Source organism: Diaporthe citri, assembly GCF_014595645.1.
Source record: "Diaporthe citri strain NFHF-8-4 chromosome Unknown scaffold_1, whole genome shotgun sequence".
NCBI lineage: Eukaryota > Fungi > Ascomycota > Sordariomycetes > Diaporthales > Diaporthaceae > Diaporthe > Diaporthe citri.
Genome location: NW_025064846.1, coordinates 8,654,344 through 8,680,195, shown reverse-complemented (window position 1 = coordinate 8,680,195; position 25,852 = coordinate 8,654,344). Strand labels below are relative to the sequence as shown.

At 54.7% G+C, this 25,852-nt stretch overlaps 6 protein-coding genes across 6 annotated transcripts; 3 read left to right on the top strand and 3 right to left on the bottom strand.

The window, feature by feature from the left end:
• Positions 1-167: 167 nt before the first annotated feature.
• Positions 168-3,679, bottom strand: INS49_002235 (uncharacterized protein; the record flags this gene model as incomplete). Its single annotated transcript, XM_043163049.1, has 3 exons — positions 168-199; positions 676-2,739; positions 2,797-3,679. The coding sequence occupies 3 exons, from the start codon at positions 3,677-3,679 to the stop codon at positions 168-170; spliced, it is 2,979 nt and encodes a 992-aa protein (XP_043031555.1).
• Positions 3,680-5,872: 2,193 nt separating this feature from the next.
• INS49_002234 (uncharacterized protein) lies at positions 5,873-6,762 on the top strand (the record flags this gene model as incomplete). Its single annotated transcript, XM_043163048.1, has 3 exons — positions 5,873-6,067; positions 6,132-6,203; positions 6,274-6,762. The coding sequence occupies 3 exons, from the start codon at positions 5,873-5,875 to the stop codon at positions 6,760-6,762; spliced, it is 756 nt and encodes a 251-aa protein (XP_043031554.1).
• Positions 6,763-7,439: 677 nt separating this feature from the next.
• On the bottom strand, positions 7,440-9,372 carry INS49_002233 (uncharacterized protein; the record flags this gene model as incomplete). The annotated part of the gene is made up of 3 exons (XM_043163047.1): positions 7,440-8,448; positions 8,495-9,062; positions 9,150-9,372. The coding sequence occupies 3 exons, from the start codon at positions 9,370-9,372 to the stop codon at positions 7,440-7,442; spliced, it is 1,800 nt and encodes a 599-aa protein (XP_043031553.1).
• A 1,085-nt stretch (positions 9,373-10,457) lies between these two features.
• Positions 10,458-13,133, bottom strand: INS49_002232 (uncharacterized protein; the record flags this gene model as incomplete). The annotated part of the gene is made up of 1 exon (XM_043163046.1): positions 10,458-13,133. One exon carries the CDS (start codon positions 13,131-13,133, stop codon positions 10,458-10,460), a length of 2,676 nt encoding a protein of 891 aa, XP_043031552.1.
• A 1,138-nt stretch (positions 13,134-14,271) lies between these two features.
• On the top strand, positions 14,272-22,298 carry INS49_002231 (uncharacterized protein; the record flags this gene model as incomplete). The annotated part of the gene is made up of 3 exons (XM_043163045.1): positions 14,272-20,464; positions 20,906-21,864; positions 21,945-22,298. The coding sequence occupies 3 exons, from the start codon at positions 14,272-14,274 to the stop codon at positions 22,296-22,298; spliced, it is 7,506 nt and encodes a 2,501-aa protein (XP_043031551.1).
• A 1,054-nt stretch (positions 22,299-23,352) lies between these two features.
• INS49_002230 (uncharacterized protein) lies at positions 23,353-25,325 on the top strand (the record flags this gene model as incomplete). The annotated part of the gene is made up of 7 exons (XM_043163044.1): positions 23,353-23,749; positions 23,807-24,345; positions 24,409-24,533; positions 24,590-24,888; positions 24,952-25,053; positions 25,138-25,260; positions 25,321-25,325. The coding sequence occupies 7 exons, from the start codon at positions 23,353-23,355 to the stop codon at positions 25,323-25,325; spliced, it is 1,590 nt and encodes a 529-aa protein (XP_043031550.1).
• Positions 25,326-25,852: the final 527 nt, after the last annotated feature.

Here is a 25,852-nt window from a genome sequence, read left to right as displayed (position 1 = left end):
CGTATGGAAATACCAAGTTGTGAACATAGCAAATGGAAATGAGATTGTGTAGATACGTGAAAATTAAGTTGGTTCAGGAGAACATGACTGCCCTGCCTGTTTATAGCATCCTAACGGAGAGCCGATTCTGACAAAAGACCGCTGGATATTCGGTGACGGTAGGATCATCAAATCCTGGCATCCACTGTCCACTGCCATACTGTTTGTGTCGTCTTGTCAGATCGGAATATTCATCTGTACGCAAGGGCCGAGGCCTTGGGTGTTTGGGGGGGGGGGCCGGAATTTAAAGGCTATTAAGCCTGCACCGAGACTCACCTTTAACCACGGGTCACCGCTGATTTTCAAGCAGCCGTGCCTCCAACCTGGATTTGAATTCTCCCTCTGTCTTCCAACAGGCGGCTCACCGCAATGTAGCCAAGTATAAGAAAGAAGAAAGTCCAAAACAGGTGTGGTCCAATGCCCCAAGTCACCACATAGCGCAGGAATCTCCAAAGACTCCAGAAAAGCCCGGTCACCCAACGCCAACTTTCTGCAAGCATGTTCGCTAGAATGTTTACGTTAGCATCGGATTCTCTGACGACAACGTCCCGAGGACGCCGACACGGGGGCCACAGGGGCGCCCGTCTCAGTCTGCACTTTCACCTTGGGTGTCAGGAGGTCAAGGGCCCAGCATACCTTTGTATTCAACCTTCTTGCCCACACCCTCTGTCTCAGCCTGGGTCACCGGCCCCGTTACGGTGACGACTACCTTGTCCGCCGGCACCGTGATGGTGATGGTCTCCTTGTCCTTCTCTTCCGGCACTGCGACCTTGCTGGTCGTGACGTCCACAACGCTGACTGGGGGTTCTACGTTTGTGTTCACAGTGGTCGTGTCAATTCCATAATCTTTCGATGCAGTCTTCCGGCTGGAAGCTCGGCTCTTGGATGCTCTACTCGAGCTGCTTGCCTTCTCCTCTTCTTCCGAGGCAATGCTAGCCGCGATTCGTCTCGCTTCATCCTCAGCAGCAAGGCTGGCAGCGACTCTCTCACTGACGATTCTGCTCTCACTGGCGGCGCTTCTCTCGGCGGCAGCGCTTCTCTCGGCTTCAGCACTTTTCTCAGCTTCAGCGCTTTTCTCGGCGGCGGCGCTGCTTTTTCTGCTCTCTCTGCTCTTGCTGGCAGAACTTTTACTGGCGGCCTTGCTCTCACTGGCGGAGCTCCTACTGGAGGCACGGCTCTCCTTGACGGAGCTCCTGCTGGAGGACTTACTCGCATCTATGGAGCTCCTGACGGAGGCACGGCTCTCATTGACAGAGCTCTGGCTGGCAGCACTGATTCTGCTGCTCTCGTCGGCGATACTATTCTTGACGCTCTCCCTGACGGAGCTCTCAATCGAGGCAATCCTGTCCTTCTCGGAAGAAAGGCTCTCCGCGACGCTATCCGTCGTGGAAGCAAATTCCGAGGCGACACTTTCCTTTACGGACGCAATACCATCGGTGACCTTATCCTTTGCGGACGCAATGCCATCAGTGACCTTATCCTTTGCCAAAATGACTTTAGCAGCGATGCCCGCCCCCGTAGATATAAAGCCACTGCCGCCATTTTCACTGTCATCGTCGCTGCTGTCGCTATCCTCGTCGCTGTCGCTGTCGTACTCCTCTTCGTCATTTTCATCATTGTTGTTGTCATCTGCTCCTCCGTCGAACTTTTTTGCAATCGTCTCTGTGACTGTTTCTGTCACCTTGGATACAGACGGGGCTCTAAATCCGAACCAAGGCTTGGAGGGCTTGTTCTCATCGACCGTGGACTTGGTCACCACAACAGTCTCTGTGACAATATCAGTCCCGACGGGGACAGCTACGATAGTAGTGGTCGTCCTCTCTTTCAAGACCTCTTGGCCGCTCGATGACGACTTGACGGCCATTGGCTTGTTTTCCAGCTCTTGTTGGACTTCTGGGGACGTAACGAAATGAAACAGGAAGAAGACGACGGCATAAAGCAGGATGGCACGCCAGGTGACCCACTTCACCCAGCGACGGCTACTGATTTGCTCGCTCAGCGTCCGCCGCTCCATCATGTCGGCGTGGTCCGAATCGTCGCCGTCGTAATAGACGCACTGCGCCTTCATGATCTGCGTGATGGTCTCGCCCGCGTTGTAAGCACCATCGCCCGCGTCCCTCTCGCCTATGGTGGTGAAGCGCTTGATGAAGGGCCACATGGCCACCTGAACCTTGGCGGTGCGGCGAATAAAGGGCTCCGGATGATCTCTTGCATAGGCTGCTCGGTGTGCCTCAGTTATGACCTCTCTCGGGTGGTTCTTTCTGATTTCGGCGTCCCTCTCGGTCTTCCAAGCTTCCTTGACATCGTTGTCGTGTGCCTCTGCTTTAGCCTTGGACCGGTTCCAGATGTCGTCAATGGCATGCTCATGTGTGATATCGTTCAGCTCGCCCGGTAGGGCGAATTGGATCCAAAAGACCGATCTGGTAGCCCGCATGCCGTTGGTAAACCAGGCAGCCTCGGCGACGATGTCGTGGAGCCCTTGGTGTACCTTTTTCAGGGGTGGCCAAGCGTAATTTGGCATGTCCTGGCCGAGAAGGTTGATCAAGGGAAGCAGGAGGTCTAGGATTCCCATTGTGACACTATCGACCTCGATCCAGAAATTATCGGACCAAAGGTCTTCAAGGCCTGTGCCTGAGGGGGACCGATTAGCTTGGATATAATTCCTGACGGTCTCTGAGCGGGTCCGATTTCGCTGGTATGCTTCAAGCCAGACCGTTAGCAATCAGTAGAAAGTAGTCAAGGTTTGAGATCACGTACAATTATCGAGGAAGGCTCTTCCGTGGTCATCGGACACCAGGGCTGTTTTTTCTACATCGGCGGCTCCGAACAGAAGAGAGTTGAACACATTCTTCTCGAGCAACTTGGCTATCACGCCGACCATGAGCTTCACCCGGAAAATGTGGTCCAGAAAAAGGAACTCCCAATTGTTGGGATCGTAACTCTTGGGAGCCACGACGGTCATGTCGCCTCTTGCAACCTGTGATGCAACGACCACAAACTCTTTAGGCAGCTTGTCCAGCCATCGGAGCGTCCAGTCATACTGATAATAGCTGTCGGCTATTGATGCGTAAAGGCCAAAGGTATCGTGACAAAACTCCCAAACCCGCGCAAACAAGTCCTGCGACATTCTTTCAAACCACAGAGAGGGGATCCGGTCTCCTTCCTGGTCACTGTCGAGACGTTGTCGGCGGGAAAGCCTAGCATTTTGTCGGTCGGCTTCTTCGTAGAAGTTGGTCAAAGGAGCGAACCCCAGTTGTGCCGGCTTGTAATTTCCTTCTTTCAGTTCCTCGAGAGAACGCTTCTTGAACCTTGGCAGGTCAGGAATCCGTCCCTCAGCCGCTCTAACTTCCGCCTGGAGTCTGTCGTACAGTTGCCTGCGCACGTCCGGGAAATACTCGGGAAATTTGTCACCAATGTCGGGCCGCTGTTTGGTCAGCCGCCATCTGGCCCATTCTGCACTAGGGACGGCTTCTTCTGTCGTGGGAGGAGCGTTGGGCCTTTTGCTGTAGTACGGCTCCTTGTCCCGGGGGGCAGGCTCGGCTGTCCCAGTGGGAGCATCCCCAGGAGCACCGGGCGCACCGGGCGCACCTGGGTCATCACGCCTCACATCAGCACGCGTGGTCGTCCGTGTCGCGGACATGGTAACCGATTCTTGAGAGGCTGCGACGTTTCTTGTCGCCTCTGCCGTTCCGTGCCCTCTCTACTTGTCTTCCAAGTTGTCGACAGTGGTCGTGTCGACGTAAGGAGTGTCGAGTATCGTTGGGCTGTAGCGTGTCCCGTCCTCAGAGGGCGGCGACAAAGTGGACCAATGCCTTTTATCATTCTGAATGGACGGCATGTGGGGGGGGGGGCATTTCCTCGGCTTTGTCCCCTTGAAGCTCGTGGCCTGGTGAAGGCTTCGGCGCGTTCGGTGGCCGGTTTCGCACAGAACAAAGGGACGCAACATGACAATTCCGGTGGATGTGACAGCAATTGTGTATAGGATAACGACCTGAGGTGACGAAGATAGTGCTAGAAGACAAGTGGGAACAATGGGGAACTTGGCTCACGAAACATATAATCTGGTTGCGGAACACAGGGGCGCAACCAGGCTGTTATCATTGGACACTCTAGGGCATTGGGCTTCTCGAAGAGGGGACGAACAAAACTGAGGGGTTGTGTTCCCCAAACAGGATGACATCTCGAGCAGATTCCTTTGAAACTGCCAGTGTGGTAAGCAGATAGCCCTTGCAAGCGAAGCCAGAAGTCCGTGATGATCTGACGTTGGTGCTCTCCACTTGGAGTTTTTGAGCCTTCGGGGATGAAAACGACCCAATCTTCCTAGACGATCGTCTTCAGGACCAGAGCTCTTCCTTTGAGATTTGCATGAGAAATGGACAAGTTTTCCTGCAAGTACGCAACTAGATCGACTTCTGAACACCAAACATTGCAGTGTTGCTCCCGCGGCATCTCCAACGATGCAGACGCGGTCAACATGACGGTCGTTTGGGTCAATCGAGTCAAACGTAATACACTATGGGATCTTCAGAACTGCTGAGTGGCCATGTGAGAAAGACGAAATGGTATGGTCTGATCTGTGCTGTGCTGTGTGCTGTAGGAATCGACTTGCTATGAAGTGGTGCTGATGGTGATGACTGCCTGCAATTACGGATGCGGTTGTGGGCTGCAGTTCACCCTCGTGCGTGCGCGTCTAGGACAGCGTCCCGACTCGGTTAGGCAGCATTGCTTCCTTTCTGCAGGCACTCAGCTCAGGAATCAACCCCTTCCCCCACCAAAACCATGATCTTGGAACTGTATGACACAGAAAGAGGAATATCGATCCTAGTTCTGGCTTTATTAAACCTGCGCCGCAAAGGCAAGTAAAGGACTGCGGGTGATTTTTAGATGCAGAGAAGAGTGATGAGAGGTCTGCCCGGTCCATGTTCATGGTAACTGTTGTTGTACGTGGTTGTTGTCCACAGAAGCCATCGATTACTATGTGGTTGTATCTCCAGAAATTCAAATTTCTAGATGAATAAGTTCAGCATGTAAGTTGATAGTAGTAAATCCATAATGATGTTTTACCAGGTAGATACTGTGTTAGCAAACTATTATGTATTGCTGCAGTGCAAAACAGCTGCCACTACCTAGAGGTACAGGCGCACACGGGCAATCCACCTTTGTGTGTACAGGGGTACCTGCCTAGAAGTATTACATAAGTGACTCGGGACGGCTCAGCAAAGGAGGACTGGGACTAGACCATCGCTCTGCCCGCCTCAAACAGCTTTTTGACTTTCGAAAGGTGGAAACTCCGAAAATCCGTTTGGTGAGACGAGCGAGACGAGACGAGACGAGACGAAAGCACTTTGCCTGGCGCAAAGCTATAGGTAGAAAGGACCACTTGCTGCTGCCCGGTTCTCTCGTGCGATTTGGCAAGACATCCGGTAGCGCAGAGCCTGATAAGAGCCGAAGCTTGGAGCTCGTTGGGCAAAATCGGTGGTCTCTTACACTGAACCGAGCCTTGGGGTAGTCGCGAACTTTTTGCAGCCCACCTGCATCAATACCCTACCCACCACCGACAACACTACCACACCACCACCGCCGCCTCTAGCAGCAGCCACGACCGACCGACAATTAACCTCGACTTTTTGCGCAACCGTCGTGCCTTCCCCCGAGGGCACCTTCAAAGCCACTCCCACCTCCCCTTCCAAGTCCAACTGCAAGAGACCGGAACTTTCCCGCATCCCGCCTCGCTCACACCCACACCCGCGCAACATCTTCTTTGCGACAGGCAGTCATCCCGCATCAGCCTCCCACCTCCCTCGCGACAATCGTCCTAAAGCATCAAACCAAGATGGCTGAGCAAGTCGATCTGTCCACCATACCCGTCTCGCCTGAGGGCGGCAACGACCCCTCCGCCTCCACCGACGCCGCCGCCTCGTCCTCCAGCAAGCCCGTCACCGTTTTTGACGACAAGGATAACTTCAACGTCAAGCATCCTCTGGCACACGACTGGACCCTCTGGTTCACCAAGCCCCCTTCTGGCAAGGTTTGTCGTGCTGTCGACCCCACCGCGCCAATCGCAGCTCGCTGACACTCTGGTCCAACGACAGGGCGACAACTGGAATGATCTTCTGAAGCAGGTCATCACCTTCAACTCGGTCGAGGAGTTCTGGGGCATCTATGTAAGCGTCAATCCGACCATTCTTATCCCTGTCCCAGCCTTTCCGAGGCAGAGCTGACCCAATCTCACAGAACAACATCGCGCCGGTCTCTGATCTCGCCCTCAAGTCCGACTACCACCTCTTCCAGGCCGGCGTGCGGCCAGAGTGGGAAGACCCCCAGAACAAGCACGGCGGCAAGTGGTCCTACCAGTTCAAGGAGAAGCGCAACGTCAACATCGACGAGCTGTGGCTGCACGTCATGCTGGCCGCCATCGGCAACACGCTCGAGGACGAGGAGGATGGTGAGGTCATGGGCGTTGTCGTCAATGTCCGCAAGGCCTTCTACCGTATCGGTGTCTGGACTCGTACCGTCGGCAAGAGCATACCCAACCGTGGCGACGGTGACGTGGCCGGCGGCAAGGGCCGGACCCCCGAGAAGGGCAAGGAGGTTCTCATGACCATCGGCCGCCGCGTCAAGGAGGTCCTGAAGCTCCCCCCCAACGAGATGCTCGAGTTCTCGAGCCACACCGAGGCTGCACATGCTGGTAGCACGCGGGCCAAAGCTAAGATCACGGTCTAATTCCCGCAGTCATGCTCAACAAACCGTCACAAAATTTCTACGGCATACATACTCGACCATGGGCCCTAGGCGGGTGCGACTGTGGAGGCTCTGCCTGCTACACGGTATAGCCCCTGATGAAGCTGAAGATGCTTCCACGGGGCAAAGTGCCATAGCCCCGAAAATACCCTGCATAAAGTGTTTTGGAAGGCCAAGGTCGGGCTGGGAGAAAAAGCATTGCATTTCAGGTGAATACCGGACGAGATATGGGTCCCATTCGCCCATCACGAAATGAGGCGTTGATTATTTCGCTAGTTTTAGAGACCCCGAATGGAACAGAGTTCTGCCATGACTCCTTCAGATTCGGTGCTCAACATTGGCCCACCCTGCGTTATTCCTTTGTGCTGGGTCTTGGGCGGCCGGAGGCAGGCAATCTTCAGAAATGGCCAAGCAGCAAGAAATGATAGTCACATGATACATCATCGAAGGACATGTCGGGATCCTCGTGTAGGCTTCTATGCGTGTGTTTTTCTCTATGCCAGCCTCGATGCGACCCCTCTATAACGTAGTGGTTGATATACAGTACAGCAATTCTTCAGTGTCACAGATTCTGGCGACAGCTTCCTTCTACTCGTCCTCATTCCCCTTTGGTCCGCCCAGGCCTCAGCCACATGATCCCAGGCCAAGCCCTCTCGGCCCTACAACTCATCCCCGCTGAAGTCGTCCTGGAAGACGGCCTTGACGAGCTGCTTCTTGTTGATCTTGCCCATGGCGTTGCGGGGGATGTGGTCCACAACACGCAGGACCTGGGGGATCTTGTAGTTGACCAGACGGCCCTTGAGGGCGCGGCGCATGTCCATGGGCGTCCAGCGGCCGCCCTCGGGCCCGGCCTCCCTGTCGAGGATGACGACGGCGCCGACCTTCTGGCCCCACTTGCCCGAGGGCACGGCCAGCACGGCGGCCTCGGCCACCTCGGGCAGCGACAGCAGCTCGCGCTCCACCTCGAGCGCCGACACCTTCTCGCCGCCCGACTTGATGATGTCGGCCGACTTGCGCCCCAGGATGAAGTACATGTCCGACGAGCCCGTCCAGTCCTGGCTCGCCAGCCGGCCCGCCGCCTTGCCCGCCGTCGGCACCGGCCGACGCACCGCCACGTCGCCCGTCTTGAACCACTTCCCGCCGGTGCCGCCCGCGCTGTCCGGCACGAACTCGGCGGCCGTGGCCTCGGGATTGCGCCAGTACTCCCTGAACACGGTGGGCCCGCGCAGCTGGATCTCGCCGGCGCGCTCGCGGCCCTCGGCGTCCGCCTCCTCGCCGTGTGCGATCACCTCGCCCGTGTCGACGTCGACCAGGCGCGCCTCGACCGATGGCAGCGGCCAGCCCACGGACCCGTCGACGCGGTCGGCAAAGTCCAGCCCGCACGACAGCGCCATGCCGACCTCGGTCATGCCAAAGCGCTCCAGGAGCACGTTTCCGTGCGACAGGTCCTTCCAGGCGCGCTTGACGGGCGTGGGGAGCGCCGCGGACCCGGAGATGCACAGGCGCAGGTTGGCCGGGGAGATGGCGTCGCGGGTCGCCGCCTGCATCTGGGGTGGGAGCGCCTTGTGGGTGGCGAGCAGGCGGGAGTAGACTGTCGGTACCACGGTGAAGAATGTGATCTTCTCTTGTGGTCGCCCCGCGTAAGGGCCGTCGCCATTGGTAATAGCACTGCCGTTAGCATGGCCATTGACACCGTTCGTGGTGCCATTGACACCGTTCGTAACGGCGTGGCCCGTTCGCCTCGGCCTGCTCGTGCTTGTGCAGGAACGGTGCCGCGAAACGCTTCCACACGGCGTCCGCGTTGAATGGGTAGAGAAACTCGATGCTGCTGCCCGCGAACAGAGGCGTGAGGATCGCGTTGATGGTGCCGTGAATGTGGTGCAGCGGGAGCACGTGCAGCAGCCGGTCGGCGGGCGAGTACTCCCAAGCCTTGAGCAGCGACCGGGCCTGGGCCGTCATGACGGACTGTGGGATGAGAACGCCCTTGGGCCGGTTCGTCGTGCCCGACGTATAGAGCATCATACCAGCCTCGCCCGGGTCGTCGCCCTCCAGGGATACCGACTCATGGGGAGACGCGCCCGGGTGCTTAGGGAGCTCGACGTGCTTCGGTGGCGACACCAGAGGCAGGCCGAGGGTCTCCTCCGCTTTGGTTGAGAACTTCGCCGAAGAGAGAAGTAGCAATGCCTCACTGTGGCCCAGGACGTATTGCAGCTCTGGTGCTGGGAAAGCTGGCGACAGGGGCACGGCTATTGCCCTTGCTCCCAGGACTGCCAGCCATGTGACTACGGAGCATGTTCAGCGAACGTTGGAGCAGGACAATGAACAATGATAAACAGCCAGCTCTCTCGGCCTCTCTTCTTCAAGCTTACCTACATAGTCGTAGCTGTTCTCCACGAGGAAGGCAATGCGCTCGCCGTGGATGTCGTCCTTGCCTGCCGCTTCGAGGAGCCGGTTGCGCATCCGGCACACATCGCCAAGCAGCTCGCCGTACCTGAACGTCCTCTGGGAGGCCGAGTGGACGGCCACAGTCGAGTTCGGGTCATGGCTCGAGATGGCCTCGAAGACGGGCAGTCGAGGCAGTGTCGATGCCATCCTCGTGAAAGCAAAGCCAAGTCTATACACAGAGGCGCGTTGCGGGCGGTGTTGGGGGAACCCGTGGCCCAGGCGAAGTGGCCTTGTGAGTGATGTTGAGATGCTGCAGCAACTGCTGCTGTGTAGCCTCTGTGTGATCGCGGACAGCCTCAGTGAAGGGCCAATGCTCATCATGAAGGGGTGGAAAAGGGCGGACAGTCAAGATGAGATAAGACCGGGGATATATCAGACAATTAACTGCACGACTGACTGCAGGCTCCGCTTCCTCTCCTGTCTGGGAACTCCGATGATCTGACAAGGGTAGGTTCAGGGTTTGGTGTGCTGGAGTTGCCCGTTTGCCATGTTACGCAGCCCGATCGGCCACCCAGTCGGCCTATCATTTGAGACGCCGATACCGACCACTCGCTCACTCACTCAGCTGCCGCCCGCCTTCCGTAGCCCACAGGCAGGCCCGTGGCAGGCTCGAGGCAGGATCACAACCGGACCCCCACCGCCTGCAAGAGCCCGCTGCAACACTGCAGCCTCGAGGGGGTTGCAGTAGATCTCTCGGTTCCTGACTGCCAGATTTGGGGGTGCTGTAGCACATTAACTGGCATCCAGGCACGCTGGAGACCTCGAGACGAGACGAGATGCGAGTCACTTCGAACATGCAGACAACTTGCCAATTTGATCATCGACACTCACTCGCGTGATCGCTACTTAAAGACAGGCCCTTTGCACCGAGCGTGTCGGCCACCGGGCGAGATTCGGGATGCAGTGCCGACTGGGGCACCCCGAAAGAAGTGGTCCCCAGCGTCAACCTTCCCGAATCCTCGGCATCTAAAACTATAAGACGGCCTCAACAGTTGGGCTTTTGTTCGCCCTGTCATGTCCATTCATTCACATCGATCAGCTGCTATATTGAGATCCTGAGCCTGCTAAGCCATTACGCACTTCGTAGATCTACGGGAGAAAAGCTTCATCATTTCTGGGGTTTGGGTATCTCACTTCCTAAAACATAATTCCACGCTAGTGTAATCGCATTCCGCCTGTAAACATGCATCCTAGCTCATTGACACGCCCCAAGACCACATTGCAATAATCAGCTACTTTGTGCTTGCTGGGGTCGACTGAGGCGTCTTTCCCGACAGCCTCTTCCTGATGTGCTCCTTGAGCCTCTTGCTCCGTTCCTCGTCTGTCTCGCCCACCCGCTTCTTGAACCAAGGCACGCTGGCACGGGACCTGTCCGATGGTGCCGGGCTATTTCTAGCTCCCATGCTCGAGCTGATCGATAGTCGGGACGCAGCTCCCTCGCGGGCAGGCACTTTCTTCTGAACCGCTTCATCCGGCTTCAGAGCGGTGGCTGTCGTCGCAGTTGATCCCGTCTGCCCTGGGGCCTTGCGAGGCTGGGGTGCTGCACGAGTCCTTTCCACGGACTGCGGAGGTGGTGGTGGCATGGGCTCTTCGGACAGCCGGTCGGGCGTGCCCGGTATCTCATATACTGATTGAGCCTGTGTCAGGAATGCTGGCACGTCGCTTTCTGCTGCCCTCGACGGTGGTATCACTGCTTTCGCAACGGGCGGATCAAATGAGTCTGATTCTTCATCAGAAGACTCGGCCTGTGACCTGAATGCTGGCGAGCTCTGCCTTGCCGTGTTTCGGGTCGGGGGAGATATTGCTTTGTCCTTGGCTGGCCTATTAAAACTGCCCGTGACACTTGATGGCGTCGAAGATGGAAGTGGTGCCAGAAGCTTCCTCTGGCCAGTTCCTGACTTCGGTGTGGAATTAGCAGGTGTGGGTGCGTCGCGCCGACTCTGGCCTGGCTTCGGGGATCTCCTGCCGGGAGGCGTCCTCTCGAACCCTTGGGTGACCTCTTTCAAAGGGGCGGCTCCGTCCAGAACTGCTTCCGGCTCGTGAAAGCTGAGCTCAGGGGAAGCCCTGGACCTGTGGGAATCCTCGGGTGCAGCTATGTTGTCTAGGGGCGACTTAACCAAATGACCTTCCTCCGCTGTTCCGGCATGCTGCGTCTTTCGAGAAGGAGCGGGTAATGGCCCAGCTGGCTCGCCTATCTCCCCCAATTCATCATTCTCAACCATAGCGGGTCTCGCGGTTACCGCTGGCCCCGGAGAGGGAACGTGGAATTCTGGCGACAGCCTTGCTCCAGGAATATCCTCTGGCTCAGACTCGTCTGATCCCAACTCCTCTCCTTGAACCTGCTCGCCATCATCTGCCATGTCTTCATCACTCTCATGATTCGAATTGGCATCATCAGTCGACGGAGGAGCCTCGATTGCTGCTCGAATGGATTCCCTGATTTGACGCACTGCAGTTGAATGTGCCTTCAAGACTTCAGACAGATTGTCTCTTCGGATGATCTTTTTGGTGTAGACCATGTCCTTGACATTCTCATTATACCACTGCGTGGCCTTGAGCACCTCATTGTATTTTCTGATCTGTGCCTCTCCGTAGTAGTCCATGTACACTGTTGAGTGCACTCGAACAAAGTCATCGTACAGAAACTCCGGGAGTGCCCGTTCACTCTCTAGCCTTTCAACAGCTAGGCATGCCCTTATGAAGGCTCTGGTGCTTTCTTCATAGTCCGGGTATGCCGCCTTGAACTCCTCGTACGGCGTGCGTTGACCGATGGTATTTCCAACGTGGAGCTGGGATTCTTTGACAAGGTCCAAACCAGTTGGTTCCGCCGGGGGCTGGGCCGGGGCCGGGGCCATGGAAGATCCGGATGCGGTCTGTCGAAGGACGTTTTTCTGCTGTGTCGAAGTACCGCGAGGCCGACCTTCGTATGTTGGTGTATAATGAGACGAGCTATGCTCGTTGGAATCTACCGCGGACGCTGTCTGCAGAAGAGCACTATGCTGGTGCTGCTCTACAGCAGCCTGAGAAGGAAATGAAGGCGTGGAGACACTGGCGCTTGAAGTATCACGGTCTTTGTGAGGCGCCACGGATCGTGGCTTCGAACCGGACTGGGGCGGCGGCCTTGTTTCCACCGTTGTGTCATGCTCTTTGTCTGACAGTTCTACGTCTTCTATACGCCTCCGCTTGTTGAAAGGGCGTGCTGCCACACTACCGACTTGCCCTGTATTCATGAAAGTGCTTGGGATGACTTCCCCCTGAGCAGATGGAGGTGTGGCCGCTGGCAGAATTGACTGCGTTGCTGCGACTGGATTTGCACCTCGATTGACTGGTGGGTGTGTTTCCTCGCCCAGAATCGAGAGAGGCTCATACGGCAATGCATCGCTCTGCGCGGTGCTGCTTGGAGGACCGACGCCCAAGGTTATAGGCGGTGTCTTCATCTTCAGTAAAGTTGACTGGGAGGCCGGCTGATTTCTAGGCGGTGACGCCAGCCCCGGCTGTTCGGTAGGTTGAACCGGGCGACCACCTGGCGGAGAACGAGATGGAGAGGGAGACCAGGATAATTGCGTGGCTTCATCATCGCCAGCTTGGTCGTCCTGGCCGAGTCTGGGGCTGAACAACGGTTGCTTCGACCTGCTCGACTTGGGCGGTGCGACTGAGCCAGCTGAAGAGGCGGGCCGGGAGAAGTTTGGTTGTTGTGCCAACTTTGAATGCTTGCGTGCATGGAAGTCCTTGACATCTTGGAGGACCTCTGGAGGGACATTGATCATGCCACGGGGCCCATGGCTGAGGTTCTCTGACCAGGCGTCAGGCCTCTCCAGCAGGTCCTTCTGCTTCCTTGGGATCTGGACATAACGGCGTCTAATCAGGCGGTCTGCCTGGACAAAACCCTGAGGGAAGGCGGTGGACATTGTTGTGATGCGTCGTGGACGATCCACTCGAATCGTTGGGGTGCCGCCGTCAGCAGCGTCGGCATGTCGTGTCAGGACCGAACCCACGGTTGGCCGATCACACGGGGTGGACGACAACGCAACGCGACTCGATAAAGTGAGGCGCGTCTGGAGGGCCGTGATGCGTGCCCCCCCTGCAGCCTTTCCCCAGCGGGTCCTCCACTCGCTGTCATGTGCTTCTTGGCTTGCAAGGTTGTGCGTTGTACTGCATTTTACACTGCATGGAGTACTCGAGGACCGCACGTACCCAGCAGGTAGGTCGAGAGCCCAGCAATACCTGCCAGTAAAATCCCCAATGACGCAGCAGCCTCATGCCGATCCTTGCCCCGCGTTACAGTTGCACCATGAATAAACGGCGAGCGAATGTTAGCGGTAGGCTTACGGTGCCGTCCCGACCTGTCAGCCCAATGGGCCACTAGAGTACCTACCCAGATAGCACCCAAGTACAGCTTCCTCGACCTTGACTGGACTCGACCTGCCCTCCATCCCTCCTCATGAGGCAACCTTGGAAGTCAGACACAGAAGCAACCTCCGCTTGTGTCCTTCTCACCCAACTCAACACGGCCGTGTCACAGGCATCGCCACCACCCCCACGCTCTCCTCACATACCGACCGGATTCATTTGTCACCTTCGAGGCCCTGCACCTGCGCCTGCTCGCTTACGAAAATGTCATGAACCTGTGAACAGGCCAGTCTAGTTCGTCCGCAAAACAAACATCACGCACAGGTGCGGGAACGGCAGTCTTACACGCAGTGCTCCCTCGCCTGCCCAGTGATTGGCCTGATGTGAGCCCATTATAACTTCCAGCTGCCTTCCTCCCTCGCTGCCTTCCCACCTGCTCAAGCATGTAGCTTCTAGAACTGACGTAGCATGTGCGGCTGGTAGCAAGTTACTCCACCTATCTAGCCTCTCGTAAGGCGACTTACCTTCGACTCTTGAGCCATGAGTATCTGTTCGCCGACCCTCCACGTCGTTCGGTTGCCTTGACCTTCGTAAGACACCTGGCGAGGCACTCATCCTCGACACTGTGGGCCGAACCCGCTCCTCCTTTCCAAGAGGTCGACGACTGTTGCATTGGTCGCGAGAGCAAAAGACGATATGGATCCCACAAACCCTCCAAGGACACCTCTGTCCCCCGCGACCGCTTCTTCGTTCAGCGACCTGAAACCTCGCCGCGACTCTTTCAACTCCGTCTCGACTACTTCTCAGGTAGACAAGGAGCAGATGGCCCAGGCGCTTGACAAGATACATACCTCTGCGAGCCAGTCCGGTGTCTTAACCACCTTCAACGACTTCGCCCCGCCGCCCGCCTCCGCTCCCATAGAAGGCAAAGGCTCCCCTGGAGACCTTGTGCATCAGGGTATCAGCGGGCTCTATAGTCGCTTCAAAGAAGCCGTTGGTGTGGGTGGAAAGGCAGCCCTGCAAGAGCCGGAAGTCACAGAGCGCAACGAAAGTCTATCCAGGAAGGGCAAGGCATCTCTTGCGTCCTTGAACAGCGCCGAGGGCAATGCGAGCCAGTTTTCAGACCACCCACCAAGTGCGACACCCTCACATGCGCCGGTGCCAGCTGAAGGCGCCTCCCAGCCACCGCAGTCGTCCAAGGCATCTTCCATTGCTACGGTTAGCACAGCAAAGAGTGCACCTAGCCTCCCCAAGATAGTGAAGGGTGCTGCCCCCTCGGTTGCTGCGACCGCCGTGGCACCAATAACAGTCAGCGCCTTCAAGGATAATGATGTGACGAGAGGAGTCACGAGCCGTGTCGAGGAGGCCGGCCGGCGGACCATCAACCAGATGCCTGAGCTGAAGACCACAAGTGCCTCTAGGGGCTCGAGTATCTATGACCCATCAGATGCCAGGAACCTCTCTCATGGAGACTTGATCACCAGCCCTAGGGGTCAGCGGAGGGACGGCTCTTTCAGTCACGATGCTGCCTCAGACGATACTTCCTTAAGCCATGTCAAATCGAATTCGACAGCTGGTGGACTTGAGATTCCCCGTCCGCGTCAACCAAGAGACAGTCTTAAGAAGCCGGCCGTGATAGACCGGATAAGTCGGTCCAGGACATCGGCCGAGATTCATTCCAGATCATCATCGATAGAAGGGACCGCTGAACCAAGCCCAATCAACATGTCAGCGCATGGGTCTGTTTACCACGAGTCTTTTGGTCACAATGAAAGGCCAGAGCAGTCTCACGGCGGCGGCATCAAAATCCCAGGCACGACCGCTGTCGAGGGGCCTCCTGGTGGTGTCAGCAACCGATTGGAGATGATGAGGAAGCAGGTCCTCAGCAAGGAGTTTTGGATGGCAGACGAGACGACCAAAGAGTGTTTCCAGTGCGGCGCGCCGTTCTCGGCTTTTCGGCGAAAACATCACTGTCGGACCTGCGGTTGCATTTTCGACTCCAAGTGTACTTCGACTATACCTGGTCAAAGATTCGGCGTTGCAGGCAACTTGCGAGTCTGCAAGACTTGCCTGGATGTTATAAACAGCAGATATGACAGCGGTTCAGATTCGGACAACGACTCCTATCTGCCTGCTATCTTTCGGTCAAATCCTTTGAAGCCCGCACCATTCGCGAAAGCGAACATGGACGACAACATGAGTATATCGGAGAGGACAGAGGATCATGATGACAACAGGATGGCGACAGCTCCGATGATGGCCATCCCCGCTATGAGGAGAACCGGAGGTGATTCCGCAAACAGGCGCTCTGCGATTCTCGAAATCGACGCTGCTCCACAACTGAGTCGGCCAAGCTCATCGCGCTCTCTGAGGTCCTTAGCCGCGAGCAGGCCACAATCTTCGGGCCACAAGAGGCATCATTCAAAACATAATCTATTGAATCGCCTGAAGGGCTCCCCAGTACAAGATGACTCGGCGCCGTTCCGCAAGTCAGCCAACGAGGAACTGCAAAGAAAACCTAAGCTTCCGGCTTTCCATGATGACAACATCATTGATCCCGAACTTGCCCCGTACATGTCTGACGAATCAAGCGGCGACGAGCAGCAGATGAGCATATTCGCCACCATGAATAGCAGTGACATAACTCCGTCCAGCCTCGATCCTGACAAGTCAAATTTCGGTCCATTCTTAAACGCAGGCCGCAGGCACAAGGCACGAGGTGAGAAGAGCATCAGTGGTCTGAGCTTCACCAGTCGTGGACCGCCAGATGATGGGAATGCTGGCGTCACCGTAATAAATCATGGGAGGCAAGGTCGGCGGAGGAACATGAGCACCACAAGTAACACAGCTCACCACCTTCGATCGCCTCGACCGAGATCTGGCATATTTAAAGGCCCAGGGGCATCGACCGAATCGCTTGCAATATTTGACCCGACCACACCCATCGAGCCAACATCGCTCATGAGGAGCAACACCATTCGGAAGAAGTCGACGCAAGACGATGAGCTACCTGCAGCCAGCTTGCAGCATGTTCAGACGCTTTTCGGGCAGCTGCTTCAAGACAATGGTATTCAGAACCCCCTTGCTTGGGAAAAGGCTCTGATACCAATCCTTGTTCGATGCTCAAACGATGTGGACCCCGACACTCGAGTCGGCGACTTGATGGACATCAGACACTACGTCAAGCTGAAAAGGATACCAGGAGGGAAACCCGGCGACACGAGCTATGTCTCAGGGGTCATTTTCACCAAGAATCTTGCCTTGAAGAGCATGCCAAGGCGGATTCTCAATCCTCGCATCGTACTCGTGTCCTTCCCCATTGAGTACCAAAGACACCAGCAACAGCACTTCATGAGCTTGCAGCCTGTCATCGAGCAGGAAAAGGAGTTCCTGCGGATGGTGGTGAATCGCATTGTTAACCTCCGGCCTCACGTACTGCTAGCACACAAGTCTGTCTCAGGAGTTGCTCTACAATATCTCTCGGAGGCTGGTATAGCTGTCGCATACAATGTCAAGCTTGCGGTCATCGAAGCCGTCTCGCGATGTGCCAAGGCAGATATCATCGAGACCTTGGACATGCTGGTTCTGCCTACCCAAGTCGGTCAAGCCGGCGGATTTGAGGTCAAGACTTACGTGAACAATAGCTTTCCGGGCCGGAAGAAGACATACATTTTTATTTCCGGCTGCAAGAAAGAACTGGGCTGCACCATCGCTCTTCGAGGTGCCTCAACAGAAGTGCTCGACAAAATGAAGAGCGTCACGGAGTTTATGATCTACGTCGTCTACAACTTGAAGTTGGAGGCCGCGCTGCTGCGAGACCACTTCGTGTACATGGGTACGGATCCAGACAATGCACCGACACCGTCGAAAGATGGCCTTGGCCAAAGCCTCAGATCGCTGCCTAGTTTTGAGAATAAAAGCGTGCTGGGGACTCTGTCGACAAACGGCGACCAACCTGTGGACAGCGAACAGAATACGCAGTCTCAAGCTGACTCGGACCCCAAGACAGAGGAAAGTCAGCCTCCTGATCCCATGCCACCGCAACCTCCTGAGAAGACCCCAAGTATGCTATCACTGCACTCTGCTCATTCAACACACGACAGTCATATTCCTGAGGATGTGCCAGCGCCACAATTCTACAGTGAGATGGTTGCGAAGTATGAGACCAAAATTCTATCTGCTTCGCCATTCGTCAAATTTACGCAGCCATATCTGCTTGTCAAAGCACGAGAGCAAGAGCGCCGGCTGGTATATCTAAAGCGGCTGCGCGATCAAGACATGGTTGAGGAACTGGGGGAGAACGAGAAGGCCAAGCCACAAAAGTTCCAACTCATCAAACCAGAAATGGTGCATAAAATCGGGCAGAAGGCTCCTCGACAGATAATGGAAGTCCTACACGCGGTCCACGACGCTGAGTACGACAAGGCCCTGTACAACTACAGGACACAGACTCGTCAGTGGGAAAACTTCATCGCAGGCGCTCTGGACTTGTTCGACCCTTGTTCACACCAGAACATTGTCGTTCTTTATTCCGTCATCTGCACTGAGACGAAAATTCCCTGCTCTGAGCCTGGACTGATCGCCTTTGGCTTCTACCATGATGACCCTGCCGACAATATGGACCCAGATTGCACTTTGGGTCAATACATCGAGGATCTCTGCGGAAGTGCTGACTCCATCTGCCATGCTAATGGCTGCGACCGTCAGATGGCTCAGCATCACCGTACTTATGTCCACGATGAGGCACACATCACTGTCTTCATCGAGAAAAACGCTCCTCTACCGTTCGACCCTACTTTGCTGAAAAAGGATGAGGTGATCCTGCAAGATGGGGAAGACCCAGATGACCCCATCTACCTCTGGAGCTATTGCAAGATTTGCAAGAGAGACATGGGTTTCGGTTCTTTATCGCCCACTGCGAGGAAGTATTCATTCGGAAAGTACCTGGAGCTATCGTTCTGGGGCCGAGGACTCAAATGTTGGCCAGATCTGGAATGCCCGCATGACTACCAGAAGGAACACATCCGTTACTTCAACTACCACGACACGTCTATGAGGGTACACTTTGACCCGATTGACCTCCTTGAGATCATAGTACCACGCACTCGCCTGACGTGGAAAGTTGACAACGACCTGAGGCTGAAAAACGACATCTTTACCAAGGAAGAGCAACGGTGGAACCGCTTCATGAACTCGGTCAAAACAAGGCTCAAGAGCATCCGGATTGACAGCGTCCTCCCCGAAAAGGCCGATACTTGCAAGGCCGAAATCGAAAGACTGACTAAGAAAGCATCAGAGGACCAGCCAAGGATGATTCGCGAACTGCAAGCCACATATATCAATTCGGCGTACTACGAAGTCATCCCACTCAATCGCGTTGTCCGCACAATGATCGAGAGGGTTGCAGAGTGGGACTCTGCATTTGCCAAGTTTGAGGCCGATTTCCTATCTGACAAGGACGTCAGGCAGATAACCATTAACCAGTTGAAGAAAATGTTCTCTGACAATGACTCCAAAGAGTCTCTGCCGGTTTCTGCAGATGGTACCAGTATTGCCTCGGCGGACACAGACGAGAAGACGTCGCCGCCAACGACTCAGAATTCAGTGATTGAAATCAACGAAAAAACCCAGAGCGAGCCGCACTTGCCTGCGACTTCGCCGAAAGCGGATGAGCTCTTGGATAAGGTTGAAGGCGGGCGAGAGGAAAAGGCTGCGGATTCTGATGATATCGAGCCACCAAAACCAGATGTTCATGATCCAGCTCCAGTATCGTCCAGCGAACCTTTGCCTCCAAAGGATCAGGAACCGACGCAGGACCATTCAGCCGAGCAGAACGGTAACTCTGAGATCGGAGACCGCGATAGCAAGCAGGAACAAGCAGTCCAAGAGTCCCAGTTGCCTCAGGTGGAAGTTGACGAGATCAAGGTGGACTCTCTGCCGTCGACGGAAGCATTAGACATTCCCGATGTACTACCAGTCACTCAGATTCCGACTCCAGTGCACTCCAAGGCACCTTCCCGAAATCATTCGCGGTCTACTTCTTTGCGGCCCGATTCTTCGCTGTCACTCACAGAGAAGGTGGAACAGCTACGGCGCCAGCAACGGGAAGCTGTGGCGGCGGATGCCAATGGTGGAAGAGAAGGCAAAGATGTCCCGAAGGCTCCAGAGAGAGGTCCATCCCGTAGGGCGGGATTGACGGTCTCACCTCCGATCACTCGTGCCATCTCTCAGCCAATAGGCGTTCTCCCAAGGACGCAGACAGGAATTGGCAGGCCACTTCAGGTCACCGTGCCGAAGAGCGCTGAGCTGCCTACAGGAGGGGACAATCGGCGCATATCAAACGCCGAGTCCTCCAAGAGCGACAAGTCCAAGCTTTCGGATAGATTTGGGCTCGCGGCTCTCAAGACTAAGAAAGCCGGAGGTTCCTCGATCCCGCGGTACGTTCACAAGAGGAAGGAGACCAAGGTGTCGAATCTTGCTCGACACTTCGAGCAGCTGAGCCGTGAATTCGAGAGAGAGCGCATCCGGGATCGCAAGCAGAGAGCCGCCAAACTCCAATCTTCTCGCGCGTTCTTGCCGCGAACTTCGGCGAAAGCGATAGTAGAAGTTTACGACGATGTAGACCAGGCTGTCTTGGAGCCAGGGCCCTCGGATGATGATCACTTGCAGGGCAGCCAACAGAGCCATACCAAGATGACGGAATTCAACCCAGACGACGCGACAACCGCGCCCGAGTCGGAGAGGACGTCAGATGAGACTGTTGGTGGTAATGATACGGCTGGGGCGACCGAGCCCGTTTCTCAGCCTGACAGCACTGGCACTGAGCATGACAACGAGAAGAAATTAGCCAGTCAGGCTGGGTCTGACGACGAGGCCGAGGGCGTCGTCGGTAGCGATGCCGAGGAAAAAAAAAAAAAAAAAAAAAAAAAAAAAAAAAAAAAAAAAAAAAAAAAAAAAAAAAAAAAAAAAAAAAAAAAAAAAAAAAAAAAAAAAAAAAAAAAAAAAAAAAAAAAAAAAAAAAAAAAAAAAAAAAAAAAAAAAAAAAAAAAAAAAAAAAAAAAAAAAAAAAAAAAAAAAAAAAAAAAAAAAAAAAGAAAAAAAAAAAAAAAAAAAAAAAAAAAAAAAAAAAAAAAAAAAAAAAAAAAAAAAAAAAAAAAAAAAAAAAAAAAAAAAAAAAAAAAAAAAAAAAAAAAAAAAAAAAAAAAAAAAAAAAAAAAAAAAAAAAAAAAAAAAAAAAAAAAAAAAAAAAAAAAAAAAAAAAAAAAAAAAAAAAAAAAAAAAAAATGCTCGCTTCTCGAGGAGATCTTGCCCGATGTACAAGAAATCGCAGACTCGCTGGACTCGAGCGAGGAGATACCTCTTGAGTTGCCAAAGCATCAAAAGACCAGTCTCATGAAGATGCTCACCACGTTCTGGGCTGAACGCTCTGCGAGTGGCTGGCCCCAGCTTGATTACCCCATGAACTTCACGGATCACATTTTCACCGATTCTGACGTGATCGTGAGGGAAGACGAGCCAAGCTCCCTCATCGCCTTTGCCTTGGGGTCCGAGGATTACAAGGCCAAGCTAGCAGTCATTCAAAGGCAGTGGAAGATGAGCGAGCAAAAGGACAGCGAAGGGGAGGCTTTCAGCGACACGAAGTCCCTCGACCCATCAGAACCTGGTGACGAGTTCATGGGTGAAGAGGAGCTAGAAAAGAGCCTGCTGCGCGCCACGGGCACACACCTGAAGTATCAGTTTACGGAAGGCTCAGCAAAGATGCTCTGCAAGATCTTCTACGCAGAGCAGTTCGACGCCCTGCGCCGAAAATGCGGTGCCGCGGATCGCATCATCGAGTCACTGTCGCGTTGCCTTAAATGGGACTCCAAAGGCGGAAAGACGAAATCGGTATTCCTGAAGACCCTCGATGACAGGCTGGTGATGAAGTCCCTGTCGCCGATCGAGACCTCTGCGTTCCTGCGCTTCGCACCAGCCTATTTCAACATAATGGCAGAGGCTCTTTTTCACGACCTGCCTTCGGTAATCGCCAAAATGTTGGGTTTCTTCCAAGTTATTGTCAAGAACCCAGCTACTGGCACCGAGATCAAGCTGGACCTGCTGGTGATGGAGAACCTGTTCTATGACCGCTCGCCAACGCGAATCTTTGATCTCAAGGGATCTATGAGGAACCGCAAGATACAGTCCACTGGCGAGCAGAACGAGGTGCTGTTGGACGAGAACATGGTCGAGTACATCTACGAGAGCCCGCTTTTCGCAAGGGAGCATAGTAAGAAGCTTCTAAGGGCTTCTGTAAGTTTTTTCCTCGCACCCCGGAGCTGCGCTCGTCCCATGGCCGGGAGAGGATGGTGATCAAACTGACATATCAATAGGTCTGGAACGATACGCTCTTCCTGGCAAGACAGAATGTCATGGACTACTCGCTCATGATCGCAGTCGACGAGTCTCGCAAGGAACTGGTCGTTGGCATCATCGACTGCATACGTACATATACCTGGGACAAGCGTCTCGAGTCGTGGATCAAGGACCGCGGATTCGCAGGTGGTGGGAGGAACAAGCCAACGGTTACGTCACCAAAGGAGTATAAGAGCAGGTTTAGGGAGGCCATGGCGAGGTACATACTGCAGGCGCCGAACTGTTGGCACCACTTTGGTGTTCCGGGCCACGGCCCAATGGAGAGGGGGTTGCTGGAAGGGCCAAGGTCGGCTTTCGAAGGGGATGCTTGAGGTAGGGAGTCTTGTGCTAGTAATGAGTGTATGCATATGGGCGGGTCACGAGAACGATGATGAAAGGCAGGCAGGGGGCGTGTCGAGGCACTGGGGCGTAAGGGCCTTGCAATACAATACCTAGGAGAGCATAATTAGCGAGCAATACCACTCGGGTGTTCCCGCAGAGGGTGTGACCAATGTACAGGAGAGAGGCCTCTGGCTTCCCTACCACGTGGACACGGGCGAGGCAGCACAGGCGTCGTGGTGACTGAGCGGGTGCATACGAGATTCATACCAGATATTCTCGCAAATCGGACTTGAACACAGACGTATTGTCGACTCAACCCCGCGCTGATCGATAGACTACCGGCACTAGGCCGGATCTCTGCTCCTGCCAACGCCCTTCTTGTACGGTCAGCATCATGCTGCATCATGCGGCCACATCTCATCTGGTAAGACGGCAGTTTGGAACGCCCCCATGAATTACCCCTGCATTCTGCAGTACTACGTGAACGTCGGGACGGTTTGCCCAAAGCGGAAACTATCCTCACGCCGCATTCACAATCGTATACTAAAACCCTGGGCGGGCGTGCTGGCAGCCATTCCACTAGGAGTGGGCCCCTTTTTTGCTGGGGAGAGGAGACTGAGGAGCCAAAACCAGTGAGCCATGTCTGAGCTGTAAGTAACGCACTCACTCGCCCGTTTTACTTTGTCTCGGTCAGGTTCTGGGCCGCATACACACTCGCGAGGCGCATGTCATGCAGTGATATAGTCGCACTGCGTCAGGGGTCTCACTGAGCACAGCGTCCAGTTTATCATTGCTAATACGGGCCCGTAAAGGTGCCTTTCGTATTAAAGTTGGCCACGCTGTTTGATTTTGTCACGCTTCACCTCGCCTCACCTAGTTTCGACGGTCAGGGGGCGTAGGGAGGGCTATTTGATGCCCCTCTGAGGGTCTGCGAGCCAGGAAAGTCAGATCATCGGAAGGCCGCAACCTCTTAATCTCCGTCGAAAACAAACTGCCAGACAGGAATCAGATATTCAATCTGGACAGAATCATCAGTGGCCAAACATGTTCAACCTACCGGATGGCACGACTTTCCTCCTTCTCGGCGCCTCCCTTCACATTCTCGCGTTGAGAAAAGGGGAATGGGATCTTGACGTGTTTAAGATCTTGACCACAGCAGCAGCAGCTCCATTGGCACTTACGTTGTGCCAGATATCCCTTCATGGGGTGACTTTCTCATCCGCACTCTGGAGGTCATGCTACCTCGTCGCGAGCTTGCTAGTCGGCATGCATCTTAGCATGGTCGTCTACCGGGTCGGCTTCCACCGCCTGAACCGATTCCCTGGTCCACTCCTGGCACGAGTGTCGAACTTCTACATCACTGGAGTGGCGTTTAGGAGACATCAGGAGTATTCCGAGCTTGACAATCTTCATGCACAATACGGCGACGTCGTTAGGATAGGTGAGCAGTATATCACAAGACAGAGAGCAGAAGTAATGCTAACAATGACCTAACAAGGCCCTTCGACGCTGTCCATCGCCGACCCACAAGCCCTCCACGCAGTCCACCTCAACCCCAGGTGCCTGAAGGGCCCGTGGTACCAGGTCCTCGCACCGGAGAGCTCCATCCAGACAGACAGGGACGCCGCCGGGCACGCGGCGAGGCGGAAGGTCTGGGACCGTGGCTTCAGCACCAAGGCGCTACGCAACTACGAGCCGCGCGTTGTGCACTACACAGACAAGCTCGTCGCGCACATCAACTCCCACGTGGGACAGGGACAGGGCCAGGGCCAGCAAAAGCCGCTCGACGCCTCGCTGTGGTTCAACTTCTACTCGTTCGACGTCATGGGCGACCTGTCGCTGGGTGAGAGCTTCGGGATGCTGGACCGCGGCGAGGTGCACTACGCCATGAGGACCCTGCACAGCTACATGTTCATGCTCGGGGTGTTTGGGCACGTGATGTGGGCGTTCCGGGTCATTGGGAACCTTCCGCTTGTGGGCGCTGAGAATGTGAGGTTTAAGGCGTGGGTTGCGGAGCAGGTGAAGAAGAGAATCGAGGTTAGTGAGCACATTTCCAAGTAGGAGGAGAGAGGTCGTCGCGATACTAACGCCCTTGATTAGAACCCGCCGGATACCCCTGATGTTTTCAGCTGGATCATCGACGAGTACGACTCCAAGCCCCATCGGACGGAGGGTGAGAGGCTGAATCTCAACGCTGATGGCCTGACCATCACCATCGCAGGAAGGTAGGTGCATCACAGGCAATTCTCAGGTGCTCGTGCGAACTAACACATCTCCCTAGTGACACAGTAGCTGCCGCGCTCTCATGCCTCTTCATGGAGCTGGCCACGCGCCCCGAGGTGGCGAAAGCACTCCAGGAAGAGCTCGACGCCTTCTTCCAGAAAAACACGGAGCCCGACGCCAACGCCTTGTCGAGGCTCAAGTACCTGCAGGCCTGCATCGACGAAGCATTACGGATCATGCCGGTCGTTCCGTCAGGCGGCCAGCGGATAACGCCACCCGAAGGCCTGGAGATCAGCGAGGACTTGTTCATTCCCGGTGACACGATTGTACAGGTTCCAACTTACACTTTACACAGAGGTACGGGTTCCAACCGTGGGTGAGGGTTAACGAGGGGGTCCCGAGCTAATATGGTTCCAACAGATGAGCGGAATTTCGAACATCCTAATGAGTTCATCCCCGAGCGATGGACTTCGAAGCTTGAGCTGATTAGGAATTCTTCTGTGTACTCGCCCTTCTCGATTGGTAAGTGTTCCATACCCTACGAATCAAATACTACGCCACACCGTTTCCTTTCGTGCCTACATGTAGCTAACATGCCTTTAACAGGTCCATACAACTGTGTTGGCAAACAATTGGCCTATATGGAGATCCGCAGCGTGACGAGCAATATTCTGCGCCGGTATAATGTAGGGCTGGCTCCGGGCCAGACGAGAGGGGCATTTGTGGATGGTATGGTGGATGGTTTCACGGTTGCTTGCCCGAAGCTTGAACTGATATTCACACCGAGAGAGTGAGTCGGGTCGATGTTGGGGAAGAGTTTACCGTGCGGCTGGGCCTTTGCTGTTGGGCTGTGCAAGTTGGTAGCTGCCGCCGGCTCAACGTGGCAGTCTCACGTGGGTGAGGAAGGGGTCTCAAAGAATATCCAGAGCTGAAAGGGCTGGGTAGTCAGCAAGAGAGAATTCAATGTTTGCGTTGCATTTTGACTCTTTGTCCTCATGCGTCCACGTGATTGAACTTATCTGCTATGTAATACACTCAGGTACTACAAATGCTATCTTTGCGGTGCTTTCCGCCGGGATATAGTCTGTTCTGGCTTGCACTAGCCATTCCGGAGATTGTCCAAAAACTTGACAAGGCTCTTCACAATGTCGAATACATACAAAGATAAGTTCCATTATTGAGACTTCATGAGGTATTAGATGGGTGAAAGAAAGGAATCATAGGGTGAGAAATAAGAGGCAAGTGGAGCATACTTTATTCATCATGTCGACATGTTAGATAGCTGCCACCAATCCACCAGGAAGGGAATCATCCAATGAAA